The sequence below is a fragment of the Sceloporus occidentalis genome, unplaced genomic scaffold (genome assembly GCF_023333645.1).
Source record: "Sceloporus occidentalis isolate IW3139 unplaced genomic scaffold, rSceOcc1.0.p SCAF_69, whole genome shotgun sequence".
Classification (NCBI taxonomy): domain Eukaryota; kingdom Metazoa; phylum Chordata; class Lepidosauria; order Squamata; family Phrynosomatidae; genus Sceloporus; species Sceloporus occidentalis.
The window spans coordinates 2,980,067-2,995,447 of NW_028317049.1; the positions used below are offsets into that span (position 1 = coordinate 2,980,067).

The window sequence follows — 15,381 nt, forward strand, 5'->3', positions numbered from 1 at the left end:
TAGCAGTATTCCCTTCTGTAGAATGTTTGTGTGTATATTCAGAAATCCATGCGCATGTAAACCTATGGTCATCTTTCAAGAGTGCTTTCGTTTTGTCTTGCAGCATGATGGGGGTTGGAGTAGGTGGCCTTTGAGGTCCCTTCCAGCTCTATGGCTGCATTTTTACTGCAGAAATAATGCAGTTTGACACCACTTTAACTGCTGGGGCTCTGTGGTATGGAATCCTGGGAACTGTATTTTGTTGTGGCACCAGAGCTCTCTGACCAAGAAGGCTAAATATCTCACAAAACTACAAATTCCAGATTTCCAGAGCATTGAGCCATGGTAATTACAGTGGTGTTAAACTGCATTATTTCTGCCGTCCGGAAGCAGCCTTAGACCAGTGCTCCTCATAGTGAGGGTTCACAGGCTGGCACTTGTCCCAGGAAACTGTGCAAAACAATATTGCTCAAATATGGCACCAGTCCATGGCACACTGTGAGAAAACTGCTGGTCCACCATATCAGTTAGCTTGAGAAGTACTGATTTAGGCTATATCTGCACCGCATCTCACAAAATGACAAATCCAACAATCCCGTAGCATTGAGCCATGGCACTTAAAGCGGTGTCAAAACTGGATTCTTGCTGCAGTGTGGATGCAGCTGAAGTAAAAGGTACTTCTTCCAAGAGTCAAGGCGCCTCATTATCCCGCTTCACTGGGTATTGCATAGATTATCAGTTTCCTGGTGAACGTTTCCATTGCACTCATGCAGAGATTCTTACATTTCTTTTAGCACTCATCATTTCCTCTTTCTTTTTCTCTCCTCCCTCCCTCTCTGGTTTTTTTTTTTTAAATCTCTCCAGAGGAAAATGAGAAGCATGAGAAACTCCGCCTGGAACGCGAACAGGAGCACCAGAAGGCCAGCGTGCAAAGGGTCAACCATGCTGCACCCCACGAGGAACCCCACGTCGAAGTCCCCCCGGTGGGGTCCTTGTCTCAGGCCACCCCGGCCCCTCCACCGGCCCCACCATTGGCGGCCCCCATCTCGGTCATCCCCATCCCCGTGGTCACCAGCCCCCCGCATCCGATGGCCCAGAACACCTTGTCTCCCCCGCTCATCCAGCGACACCACCAGCCCCTCAGCACTCCAGGCCTTGGCAAGGAAGCCCCCTTGGTGGCACCCGTGATCCAGAAGGCCTCTGGGCCCATTCTTCCGGACATCAAGGTCCTTACGCCTCCGTCGGGGAGCCCGAGCCAGCTCCCGCACTACGCTGCCCCGGTACTGGCCATTTCCCAGCATCACTTGGTCCAGCAACCTATCCAGCCCCAGCCTCCGGTCCCGCACCCGCCTCTACAGCCGCACCAGGTTCCCCCACAACCCCTCGGGGTCAAGATGGCCCCCTCAGAAGACACCAAACCAAGCGAGCAGAAGAAGAGACCAGGCGGGTGAGTGGCGTCACCAAGAGCCCCTTGTCACAAAGGTTCATGTTTCTCCCCATGTGCTTCCCTGTTGTCTTTCTCCCCCCAAAGCAAGGATGGTATAAGTCAGTTGTACCTAACCTTAGATCCTCCAGATGTTTGGGACTTCAGTTCGTGTGGTCCCTCCACATTTGCTGGGGTTAGGGGTGAAGAACCACCATGAATGTGGAAACACGGCAAATATAAAAACACTGTTCTTTTTACCTAAGAGAACACCTCTCAAGGCATTCCCAGATCCTCCAGTGTAACTCTGTGGTCAATGTTTGCCAGAGGTTGATCATAGAATCATGATGGAGGACCTACAAATGCCCAGAGAAGTGTTTTCTCTAGGAACATCTAGGTTCTCCAGCACAATGCTATGGTCAACTTCTGGCAGAGTTGCTCTGAAGGACCTAGAGATTCTTAGAGAGAACGTATTAATCAAATCCACAAATAATCAAATCTACAATGGTGAAAACTGCAAATATGGAGGGCCAACTGCAATCCCTGTTGTGGACTAAGACTGCACCCCCACTGCAGATATAATCCGGCTTGACACCACTTTAACTGCCATGGCTCAATGGTGGTAGAGCCCACGCTTTGCATGCAGTAGGTCCCAAGTTCAAAACGCATGCCTCCACTAAAAGAGACCTCCATGGAAGATTTTGGAGCACTGCTGCCAGTCAGAGCAAACTGTGGTTTGGTAGATGGATAAATAATCTGATTTGATAAAGGCAGGTCTCTGTGGTCTCATCTGCACTGCAGAAATAATGCCGTTTGACACTGCTTTACCTGCTGTGGTGCCATGCTATGGAATCCTGCGATTTGTAGTTTATTGTGGCACCAAAGCTTTCTGAGAGAGAAGGCTAAGTATCTCACAAAACTACAGATGCCAGAACTCAATAGTATGGAGCCATGGCAATTAAGGTGTTGTCAAACCGGATTATTTCTGCAATGCGGATGCAGCCTGAGTTGGCTGGGACTTTTGAGAGCTGAAGTCTGAAACAAATGGAGGCCCAAAGGTTGTGAGCCACTGGTATTAAGCGAATGTAGGCACCATCAACTGCAGAAAAATTCATTTTCTGGACTAAAGCCTGGAATAACATCCCTGTTGCTTTAAAAACAACTCCTCTTGCTCTGTGGAGACTTAAAATCTGGAAATTAAATATATAGGACATTGCACTGGTGCAGTGACTTTCTGCTTTTGTTCCGTCACAAAGCCCTACGTGTCATTTTTCACATTGTGGATTGATTGACACTTGAGTCAAAGAGCGGCTCATAAACGTGAAATTATTACTGTTATTTTAAAATAAATCCTGTCTTTAGATGCTTCAGGTTAACCAGGGGTTAAACCTCCTGCTTTGTATATGGAAACTTAGATATACAGTCGGCCCTTCTTATACAAGGATTTTTTATACACGGATTCAAGCATACACGGTTTGAAAATGTCCAAAAAAAGTATAAATTTCAAATATCAAACCTTGATTTTCCATTTTTTATAACGGATACCATTTTGCTTTGTCATTATATTTAATGGGACTTGAGCATACACGGATTTTGTTATACATGGGGGATCTTGGAACCAAACCCCAGCATATAACAAGGGTCAACTGTACTCTTCCCACATCCCCAAAGAGTGGCCCTTTTGGGGATGTGGGAAGCCCAACAAGATATTGTTGGGCTATAACTCCAAGCATTCCCCATCATTATCCATGATGGCTGGGGCCTCTGGGAGTTGTAGTCCAACACTGTTTAAAGGACGGCACTTTGTCCTACTCTTCTTCTAGTTTGATTTGCTTGTGGGGGGATAGCACTGATCTGATATCAATATCCTCTCTTTTTATTTTGGAGGGTGCATCTACACTGTAGAAACAATGCAGTTTGACACCACTTTAACTCACATGGCTCCATTCCACATAAACTTGGGATTTGTAGTTTAGTGAGACCCCTGCACCCTTTGGCAGGGAAGGCTAAAGACCTTGTAAAGCTATAAATCCCAGGATTCTATAGGATGGCACTTGGGTTGGGACAGTGGTTGGGATGTTTAAATGGTCCCATAAATTGGAAGATCTTGGTTCAAAGTCCCCATTGAGACTTGAAAATTGATCAGTTGCTTTGGACCAGTGATTCCCAGCCTGATCTACCTCAAAGGGTTGTTGTAAGGAGAAAGTAGTGAGCAGGAGAACCATGTAAACCTCAAGCCCATTGTAGGAGAGGTGGAATATAAATGGAACTTAATCATGGAAACCTCTGGGGGACGACTGAGTTTGTGTATTCAGTGTCCCCAAATCTAGGCAGGCGTATTTTTGTTATGAGTGGCACAGTGGTTTGAGTGCTGGACTGTCACTCTGGAGACCAGGGTTCGAATCTCGGCCATGGAAACTCACTGGGTCACACACTCTCAGCCTCAGGAAGGAAATGGCAAACCTCCTCTGAACAAATCTTGCCTAGAAAACCGCCATAAGTTGGAAGCGACTTGAAGGCACACAGCAACACATAGCAAAACCACCTCTGAATATTCCTTGCCTAAGAAAACCCTATGGAAGACTCATACATGCCAACAATGATGTTTCCGTGAACTAAGAAAGCAAACCCAGTTATAGAAAGGAGCATAATTCTGGATAACAATGTACCCCAGCCAAATGTGTTGATAGACTGCAATGTCCACCATCCCTAGCCAGTATGGGGGATGATGGGTGTTCTAGTCCTCCAACCAACTAGAGGGACCCACTTTAGGCAACATGAAAAGTCCATTCATGTGGATGGGATTAAAAGGCCTCTAAGGCTTTGCTCTTACATTCTGTGGCCAGATCACTGCCTGTCCATGGTGCATGGGAATCCATGGTTGTTGTGGGTCTGCATGCATGTGGCTGGCGGTGCATATTTCTCTCCCCAGACCGGCTGCAAACAACAAATGCATTTGTTTCCAAGGCAACAGGGCTGTGGCCATTAGTGCACCACACACATCATGCGAGCCTATGGAAACGGGCTATGATGCTTGCTACTCCAGGGAAACCCAGATGCTGAGATCACTATGAATCAGCCGAGGGAAGCACGGCAGCCAGCATATATTCCTTCCACACATCCTTACTGTGTGCAGAATTTCTTCCTTGTAGTAAGGTCTCCAACAGCGGCTTCCCAATAGTTGCAGATTCTTTTGCAGCCCTCTCAATCGCCCAGCATCTCAGTTTAAGCAGAGAGGCTACATGACATTTCATGCCGACAGTGATTTTTTACTCGTTTGCTTTTCTTTTTGTTTTGGATTTTAGGGTTGGCACCAGGGAAGTCCATAATAAGTTGGAGAAGAACAGGTATGTAGCTTTAAAAAAAACATTAAATTAAAAACCCCGCACTCAAGTTGCAAAATGAAGGCATGCAGCCAATAGAGCTTTGGGCTTTCTAGGTGGAATAAATGGTTATTGTAGTACTGTATATACTCAACTATAAGTTGACCTCATGTATAAGTTGAGGGTAGGTTTGGGGGCCAAAATTACAAATTTTGTTATGACCCGTGAATAAGCCGAGGGTAAAACTTAAAGGCATGTAACAAAGAACATACAAAATTCCAGCAGGCTTAACTAAACTAAAGGCTGGATGGATGAGAAAGTAAAGCAGGTTCAGTGCTTCCAGGATAGATGACACTTGCCTTTCACCAGGGGATGGTTCCCTTTTCATTGACATTAAAGTACAATTCTTATATAAGACGACTCAGGGTTTTTGGATCAATTTTTTGACTAAATTTTCTAGACTTATACATGAGTATATACAGTAGTTGCTCCCAGAGAAGACTGGGTTGCCTGGGAAGGTGACAAAAGCTCAGTTCAGTCTCTGCACCAAAAGCACAGCAAGGGAGTGAAGGGGATCAAGATCCATTCTTCCGTCTGCATTCTCGGTTGTATGCACACTGACCGCTGGAACAGAAATGTGGATACCTCTGGAGAAAATGGAGAGAGTAGTGGGTTTGGAGGCAAAGAAAGGGGGAGATTTTTCTGACCACCCCAGGCTGCTGTTTCTTTGCTCCAGATGCAGAACGACAGCAACCACCGACTTTTCAACTCCCATCTTACACCAAACTCATCTGAATCACAAACCATGGTTTGTCGTAGCTTTTGCATACTCATTTGGTTGTTGGCTCTCCAAGCGCAGATTTGCCAGTTCACGCATGGTGCCCAAGCCGTGCCTTCCAAACCTGCTTCAAACCATCATTTCTGTTTCTCTGTTGTTGCCAGCCCAGTTGCAAGCCATGGTTTGTGAATTCAGACGTTGTGCCCAACCATAGTTGATCTTCTTTTGTGGGGTGGGTCGTCTGAACCAGCTTTGTCTGCGATGATTTATTTTCTCCTGTAGTATGAAACTTTGGTAGATTTACAAATTTACAGTTTTCACCACCTGTTATATCAGTTTGGTAACTCTTCACTGCATATCCTAATTTGATTCCTTGCAGCAGTGATTCCCAACCTCTAGTTTTCCAAGTGTTTTGGTCTTTGGCTCCCAGAATCCCAGACCCTTGGCCAAGATGGCAGAAGCTTCTGGGAGCTGTAGTCCTAAAACACCTGAAGGACCAGAATTTGGAAATCACTGCCTTCCAGCATTACCATCTGTATTTGCCATGTACTGTATGCACAGCTGTCTTGCTTCCAGTTCTCCACTCCCTTTTTCTGTCCCTACCACCATGTGCTCTTGACCACTTTGCCATTGCAGTCCACTTTTTCAGGTTGGAAGGACCATTGTGGTATGATTAAAATTCCTCTGCCCCTCATCAAGCAAGGTTTAAAATGGGATAAAGAACCCAAGGCTCCTCTATGGTGCTAGACTACAGCATCTATCATCCTTGATCATGCTAGTTGAGGCTGTTGGGAGCTGGAATCAAATGCATCCGGAAGGCCTTGGTTTGCCCCACAGTAGATAATTTTTTGGCTTGTGTTCTGCTGCTAAACATCTTCCCTCTTCACAGAAGACTGTGAAATAGTATCTAAAACTGTACCTAGACTGTACCCAAAACTGTTAGCCAGCTTCTGGATGATGCAAAAAGCCCAAAATGTGATACAGGCTGAGTCTCCCTTACCTGGAATTCCGAAATCTGAACTATTCCAAAACCTTTTGCATGGGTAGCTGAGATAGTGACACCTTTGCTTTCTGATGCTTTGGTGTACGCAAACTTTGTTTCAGGCACATAATTATTAAAAAATATTGTACGCCGGTGTATTTGTTCTGCCACTGGAGCTCTGATCCTCTCCATCCCATTTCAGTAGACATCACTGAACATAGCTTCTAAGCCAAACAGCCATGACAGTCTTGACTATTCTACCCATAATTTCTTGATCACACAACCCCTTGGTTCTGTTTCGTCCCTTGTTGCATTGCATGCTGTGAATCCCTTACTCCTGCATCTTTACCAAAGAACTCGAGGCTGAAGGGCTGACGTTGGGATTTGTCTCCATAGGCGTGCCCACTTGAAAGAATGCTTTGAGACCCTTAAGCGGAACATCCCCAACGTCGATGACAAGAAAACCTCAAACCTCAGCGTCCTAAGGAGTGCCTTGAGATATATCCAGGTAGGGCCTCAAACTTTGTTCTTTCATGTATTTGACCTCTTATATTGTTCATGCTCTTTGAGCATCTTATGTTAGCAGAGCTGATGCATTGTTCTTTTTGGCCATTTGGTTTCTGAGGGTAGCGGTGGCACATGAATGTGATTTGTGATTTGGGTTATGAAAAAAATATGCATGATATGGAAGAAATGGACAGAATTCTCTTCCTTGCCCATCTCCTCCTGAACTTTGGAAGATTGTGTCAGCCATTCTGTGATGGATAGGAGATAGATAGTACACAAAAGGAAAGACACTATGTATAACTTAATTTATGGAATTTGATTAAGGTGTGGTATTGGTTTTAAAAGAACAAATTCATGAAGGAGAACCTCAGAGGAAATTATTAGTGGACCCTCCATTCTCAGTGGCAATGTACCTGAGCTGAGCCATGGTTTATATCTACTTTCTTGTTGTGTTGCTTTTTATTATCTCAGCATTTATATGATTGGTGATCCAGCCTCTGGAGGCAGAGAAACAGTTTATCAATTCAGACCTTGATAAATAGGTAGACCAGAGTTGGGCAAAAGTGCAGCCCTTGGATGTTGTCTGAATGCAAGTCCCATCAGCCTTGCCAGCATAGCCGATTGAGACAAGTTCTGGGAGCACCTGTCCATCAGCATCTGGATGGCCGCCGTTCGCTTCTTTCTATTGAAGTTAGTGCTACTCATGGCTTACAAACCCATCTGCAGATCTTGATTCCTGATTCTTGGTTTGTGGGTTGAAGCAAAACTTGGTATGTTCAATTCAGACATAATTGATCTTCCTTATACTTTGTTTGATATGATGTCCGAATGCAGCACTACGCTTTGTATTTATCCTGACAATGTTTCCTTCAGCATTTTCAATCTCCAGTTCCATGTGCTGTGGGTTGCCTTTTTTGTTTTTATTGTAATTGTGGTGCTATTACAGTCTTCTCATTGGAAAAATCTTTGTTGTTGTTGTTGTTGTTGTTGTTGTTGTTGTTGTTGTGTGCCTTGAGGTCATTTCCAACTTATGGTGACCCTATTGTGGGGTTTTCTTGGCAAGATTTATTTACAGGGGGTTTGTTTTTGCCTTCCACTGAGTCAGAGAGTGTGTGACTCATGCAAGACCACACAATTGGTTTCCATGGTGGAGCAGGTATTTGAACCCTGGTCTCCAGAGTTGTAGTCCAACATTCAAACCACTACACCACACTGGCTCTACCATGGCTAAACCTGTTGGAAGATTTCCTAAAGTTTGTGCTGTGGGAACACCTGGATGTTGACTTTTTAAAATGCTGACAGTGGCAGCTTAAAAGTTTAGGTTGTAGTCTTGACATTGGTCTTAAAAGTCCATGTTGTGGTCTTGATGTTGGTCTCAGAAGTCCATGTTGTGCTTGATGTTGGTCTCAGAAACCCATGTTGTGGTCTTGATATCGGTCTCAGAAGCCCATGTTGTGGTCTTGATATCGGTCTCAGAAGCCCATGTTGTGGTCTTGAGGTTGGTCTCAGAAGCCCATGTTGTGGTCTTGAGATTGGTCTCAGAAGCCCATGTTGTGGTCTTGATGTTGGTCTCAGAAGCACATGTTGTGGTCTTGATGTTGGTCTCAGAAGTCCATGTTGTGGTCTTGATGTTGGTCTCAGAAGTCCATGTTGTGGTTTTGAAGTTGGTCTCAGAAGCACATGTTGTGGTCTTGATGTTGGTCTCAGAAGTCCATGTTGTGCTTTAGGTTGGCCTCAGAAGTCCATGTTGTGCTTGATGTTGGTCTCAGAAGCCCATGTTGTGGTCTTGATGTTGGTCTCAGAAGTCCATGTTGTGGTCTTGATGTTGGTCTCAGAAGTCCATGTTGTGGTTTTGAAGTTGGTCTCAGAAGCACATGTTGTGGTCTTGATGTTGGCCTCAGAAGTCCATGTTGTGCTTGATGTTGGTCTCAGAAGCACATGTTGTGGTCTTGATGTTGGTCTCAGAAGTCCATGTTGTGGTCTTGATGTTGGTCTCAGAAGTCCATGTTGTGGTTTTGAAGTTGGTCTCAGAAGCACATGTTGTGGTCTTGATGTTGGTCTCAGAACTCCATGTTGTGGTCTTGATGTTGGTCTCAGAAGTCCATGTTGTGGTCTTGAGGTTGGTCTCAGAAGCCCATGTTGTGGTCTTGATGTTGGTCTCAGAAGTCCATGTTGTGGTTTTGATGTTGGTCTCAAAAATCCATGTTGTGGTGTTGCTATCAGAGCTGAATCAAAGCACTATCACTGACAACCCAGGTCATGCTTGATGGAAGGGCGGGGGGGGGGGGGGACTCCTTGTTAGAGATATCAAGGAGTATATGAAAAATGTGACACATCTGCAGTCTGTGGCTCAGTAGTATTCCTATCTGTCTGATATTTATTGTGAGGATCTGAAGTGTTCATGCATGCTGTGAGCTACAATCTCTGGTGGTTCACATTGCCTGTCCATGAAGATCTACTGGAGGTAGCTTTTGGGATGAACCAGTTGTGTGATCCTCTGGCCAGTTTCGAAGGGCTGACATGCAGGGAGGTTGTGGTCAGTGGATAACAATTTATCATGTCCGTCCTAAGGCGAAGCTATCACAGGGGTTTCTCGGCAAGATTTGTTCAGAGGGGGTTTGCCGTTGCCTTCCTTGGAGGCCAAGAGATTGTGACTTTCCCAAGGCCACCCATATATGTTCCATAGCATTAATTCTGCAGTGTGGATGCAGCCCTTGTCTCCCTGGATTGGTGGGAGGGTGGGCATGGATGTGAGAGGGTCTGTTGCTTCCAAGTCCTGCCTGAAGGATTCCTGGAGGCATCTCATGACTATTGAGATGCTTGGGGAATTCAGAGCTTGCAAGTACTGTAGGATTTGGGGAGTTTTCGTCCTAAAAAGTCAGCTTTTCCAAGCTCTGGTTTAGATGGACCTTTTCGGCCTGATCCAAATGAGTTCTGAAGGATTCCTGGGGGCATCTCATGACCTTTGGGATGCTTGGGGAATCCAGAGCTTAAAAGTACTGCAGGATTTGTGACATTTTAGTCCTAAGAAGTCATCTTTCCAAACTGGTTTAGATGAACCTTTTGGGTCTGATCAAGTCTAGAGCTCTTCTTAGGATGCAAATGTCCGGCAGAAGAAGCGTGAGCTCAGTTGATCTGTTTGATCTGGATTGGGTTGAAGGTTTAGGTGGATCCTTTATTGGCAAGAAAGGGACAGAAATCCCTTCCCCTCGCTGTTGTGTAGGTCTCACAAATGGGAATATCTACAGTGCCGTGAGCCAGCACGTTCTGTGAATATTGATTCCCCCCCCCCCCCCTTCCCCATCTATGGGCAACTGCTGATCCCTTGGAGGATTCTTGCATCCTTTGCAATCCAGCAAATCTTATTTGGAAGGCACTGGCAGAGTACTTTTGCTATCCTCCTTCTCACCGCCCGTTCCCTATTGAAGTAATGTGCTCGCCAATCATCCTAAAATCTCAGCACCTTTCTTTGCCGCCAGTGACCACTGCCTCCCCTGGTTAAGAGAAGGAGTAACATCTCTTTTCTTATTCTCGCCCTCCGTGAGAGATGAGCGCAAGCCAGCGCCTTGTCCTCAGATGGCTGCCAGACATAATCCCCATGTACAGCAAGCCAAAATATAATCCTGGCTGCGGTAAAAGCCATTTACCAGCCTTCTCTCCCTTCCCCCATATTGGTTTCCGCCTCGCAGTCTTCTCTAAGTTCAGCGGCTGGGGAAGAGGTTGCAAAATTGCATGTGCTTTTTTTGGCTGCGTCGCATTTTAAAGTTGTGAACCCAGCTGCTTCTCGGAGGGGTGAGAGCATCCTTTCTGAGTTCATTGAACAGGGAAATAGTATCATCTGATGCGCCACCAATGCCCCCGGGTGAGATGTTTGTGGCTTACCAGATGATGGACTCCAGTTCCCATAAACCCCAACAGTCATGCTTGCTCGAGCTGATGGGATTTGGAGAGCCATGTGTTCACCATTGCTTTAGCCAAAGCTTATAGAAAGGTAAAAGGGGAAATGCTCCTTCACCCCTGCCAAGCCAAGCACCCAAATTTTGGAAAGGGTAAAGACATATTAGAATCATAGAATCATAGAGTTGGAAGAGACCCCAAGGGCCATCCATTCTAACCCCCTGCCATGCAGGAACTCACAATCAAAGCATCCACGACAGACGGACGTCCAGCTATCTGTTGGTACTTCTCCAACTTGCAAAACGCCAGTCCGATGATCGCACAGGAGAAGAGGAGGTGATACTTAATGTGGAATGCCTCTGATGCTGAGAGAGTGTAACTTGCCCAAGGTTCACCCAGTAACATTAAAAACAGAGCAAAATGCAATAAATGCCTGCATCAAATTTTAAAATGCAAGGATAAATGAGTAGATCTTGATCTGTGCCAAAATGATAGCAGTGTCCATACTAGTCAAGCTTTGGGTCTGCATGCTTGGACTGTTTTAAATATGTTAGCCTCCTTGGGCTCCTTCTGATCCAGGTCTCTATTATAGTCTTTGCCATCTGAACCTCGGAAGCTTGAGAGCTAAGGTCTAGTTTTGGAAAATTTAAGTAAAATCTCTGGACTTCATGGGGGTAGATTGATGAAACCTTGGGGTACATCTACACTGTAGAAATAAAAGATCTAGTCGTGTTAGTCTGTAGCATCAGTATGTAGAGAGATCTTGTAGCACCTTTGAGACTAACTGAAAGAAAAGTTGGCAGCATGAGCTTTCCTAGACTTCAGTCTACTTCCTCAGATGCATTTGGTGGAGCGGTAAACCAGGGACAGAGTTATATATGCCATATATGTCCATGCACAAAGGATTTTGAATTCAAGTTGACATTAGCACACACCTAAGGTATATATAAGCCTCTCCCCGGCTTACCACTCCACCAAATGCATCTGAGGAAGTAGACTGAAGTCTACGAAAGCTCATGCTGCCAACTTCTTTAGTTAGCCTCAAAGGTGTTACAAAAGCATCTCTTGGTGCAAGAAGCAGTAATAAATGAACAGCAGGAGAAATTAGAAAATGTCAGCCTGCCAAGGAGGAAGGAATCAGAAGTGCAGGAAGAATGCAAGAAGAATTTTGGGAATGTTATGTATTTGGCATGGTAGGTGATACTTTGAGAAGGAACGATAGGCTTCTTTGCGTGTATATGTAAGATAATATAAATACAGTCATCCCTCCGTTTGTGCGGACTTCGGATCTGTGTCCCTCGCTTACTCACAAGGAGCAAGGGCCGCCCCGGCCCTTTGGAACACGCTGCCCATAGAGCTCCGCTCAGCTACCTCCCTGGCCCAATTCAGACGGGACCTAAAGACCTTTCTGTTCCGGACCGCATTCCCTGAATAAGGTCCTATAGGCCTCCTCCGCCGCACTGGCAACGGGACTGGCTAACCTGGGGCCTTTTGTTTTTATGTCTTTTGTAATTGTGGTATGTTTTTAATTGTTTATTATTGTATTTTAATTGCTGTAAACCGCCCTGATCTGATGGAAGGGCAGTATATAAATAAAAACTTTATTATTATTATTTATTTAAAACGGGGTGCGCACCCACAGTTGTCCGTGGGGCCGTGCCGCCATTCAAACCAATAGGGCTTGAATATCGGGGATTTCTGTTTTCACGGGGAGGTCCAGAACGGATCCACCGCAAAAATGGAGGGACGACTGTATATACATATATAAATATATACATACATCATATTAAAATGCAGGCAGTTAAAAAGACAACAACCAGAATGCATGAGATGATTTGCGTCGTTGTACTAAAAGAACCCAACATTGGAATAACCCCTCTCTGTGCGTTTATTGTACCAGGTATCTTGCTGGAAATCTGCATCTTATCCTAGTTGCACAGATCTTGGCCCAGGCTCTGCTTCCTAGCTTTGCTCGTTGCATGTGTTTGTCTTCTTCTCCCATTGCTTTTTCTAAAATTGACTGTTGGGCAATCCTATAGGGCGATGTTGGCACTCCTCTTTGTGCGCCTCCCCTCACCGCACATGCTTTGCAATTGTGCGGTGCAGTCGGCTGTGTGGTTATTTGGCTATCAAAGGCGGTGGGCCTAGAATCTGCTCTTAGGAAGGAATATTTTTTGGTGCGCATGGGTATTTACTATTGCTCAGGATGCACGGTTCCCTTTCAGACCTGTGGCCGGGGGGTCACCGAGGCGGCCTTCCTGGCCACATCCCGTCTGGCCACTCCTGCCTCCCTCCTCCCATCTCCAAGCTTTCGACAGCATGGCCACGTGTACATGGAACACATGGCTAGCCCCAGCCGGGTGACGTCACCCAGGGCTTGCCCGCCCAGAGGGGGATTGCAAGCTGGAACAAGCCACATGAGGTTACTCGTCCGTCCAGCTGCGGCCTGTGGGGGAGGGAAGGTGCATGCTTGCCTGGCTGGCTCTTTTGCAAAGATGCCCAGGCGGGATTTGGCAAAAGGCTCCTGTTTGCACAACCATCTCTATGCTATTGCACCATTTCACTCTGTTGGGGTTTTTTTTAAACTGTGTTTATTTAGTGCCCGCCTGCCTCTCTTTTCCTTGGCAGCAAAGGAGTTGCAATACGCAGTCAGTCTCTGGCTGGGGATAGAGAGAAGCAGATTCAGAGTTCCTTAAAAAGCCTTTATCTTTGTGTACAGAGATCTTGCAGCACTTTTGAGACTCGCTGAAATAAAGGAATTGGCAGCATGAGCTTTTGTAGACTTCAGTCTATTAGATGTATTTCGGGGATCTATATGCACTATATGCATCTGAGGAAGTAAACTGAAGTTGGGTGTATTCATCGTATTGTCTTCTTAGGCCTTCATAAACTCATGCTGCCAACTTCTTTCTTTCAATGAGTCTCAAAGGTGCTACAAGAGCTCTACATACTGATCTAACATACTAACACGGCCAAATCTTTGAATTTATTTTTGTGTGTTTGCACATGGATTTTTCTTTTGGAGGGGGGAATAATGATGGTTTACTTGTTAGGAGACCAAAAAGGGAAATGTAGGTATGTGCCCTTGTACACAAAAGGTCTCTGAACCAAGAAACGTAAAAAGACTAACCAGGAAAGTCAGGTACTTGGGAATACTCCTTAAACAATACAGTCAGCTCTCCTTATCCATGGATTTTTTATCCACGGATCCAAGCATCCACGGCTTGAAAATATTCCAAAAAAGTATAAATTCCAAATAGCAAACCTTGATTTTCCATTTTATATAAGGGACACCATTTTACAATGCCACTGTATTTAATGGGACTTGAACATCCACGGATTTTGGTATCCACGTGGGTCCGGGAACCAAACCCCAGTGGTACCAAGGGTCCATCAGGCCTGCCTGGAAGACGAAAGCCTTCCCTTCATCCACCATCTTGAGGGAGAGAGAGGCAGGCTAGGTCCCAGGGCTAGCCTGAAGATAGAGCGCCCTCCCTCCGGTCCATCTGCCTTGGTCCAGGCCTCAGAGGTAGGGTTGCCATACCTGAGGACCTCCAATCCGGGACAAATGTAGGACAAGGTTTGAAAATGTAGGACTTTTTTTTTTTTTAAATTTCCTGGCCAGGAAAATTTAAAAAAGGTCCTACATTTTTAAACCTTGTCCTCCTCCTCCCGGCTTGGGAGGAAGTCTAGGCCTGCTCCCAGGCCGGGAAGGGGCGCGGGGGCCGCTTGGCATCACGGCGATCGCCGCGGTGCGAAGCAGCCTCCTCCTCCTCCCGGCTTGGGAGGAAGCCTAGGCCTGCTCCCAGGCCGGGAAAGGGCGCGAGGGCCGCTTGGCACCACGGCGATTGCTGCGGTGCCAAGCGGCCTCTGCCCGGCCTGGGAGGAAGCCTAGGCCTGCTCCCAGACCGGGAAAGGGTGCGGGGGCCGCTTGGCATTGCGGCGATTGCCGCGGTGCCAAGCGGCCTCCTCCTCCTCCCGGCTTGGGAGGAAGCCTAGGCCTGCTCCCAGACCAGGAAAGGGCGCGGGGGCCGCTTGTCATCGCGGCGATTGCCGCGGTGCCAAGCGGCCTCCTCCTCCTCCCGGCTTGGGAGGAAGCCTAGGCCTGCTCCCAGACTGGGAAGGGGCGCGGGGGCCGCTTGGCATTGCAGGCCTTGGAGGACCCCGTGATTGCGGAGCTGCCTCCAAGGCCTCGCTGTGGCCTGGTAGGGAGCGTTTCCGCGACCGGAGCTCCGACCACGGAGAGTGCTCCCAGGCCTCAGCGAGGCCTTGGAGGACCCCGCGGCGCACGCGGGGGCGGAGGTGGCCGCGGGTGGTGCCGTCCCGGTCTTGGCACCAAACTGGACCGGGACCGGGATGGCACCGCCCCAAGCGGGATTGCCCCGCCTACAGGCGGGATATGGCATCCCTACTCAGAGGGAGAGACGAACTGCTGGACCTGATCCCCTTCCCCCCTCACCATTCCCTTCTCCTTTTGTGTCGTGTCTTTTTA

General features: G+C 46.8%; 1 protein-coding gene across 2 annotated transcripts in view; it reads left to right on the top strand.

Annotated features, from left to right (window-relative positions):
* The window catches only part of LOC149286405 (max-binding protein MNT-like), a 69,449-nt gene that overhangs the window by 26,684 nt on the left and 27,384 nt on the right, over window positions 1–15,381 (top strand). The window contains exons 2-4 of one of the 2 annotated variants that reach the window (XM_089494129.1): window positions 844–1,426; window positions 4,708–4,749; window positions 6,882–6,993. In XM_089494129.1, coding sequence (XP_089350255.1) covers window positions 844–1,426; window positions 4,708–4,749; window positions 6,882–6,993 — 737 coding nt within the window. The remainder of the gene's footprint in view (window positions 1–843; window positions 1,427–4,707; window positions 4,750–6,881; window positions 6,994–15,381) is intronic. The other variant, XM_089494130.1, reaches the window with a different exon arrangement.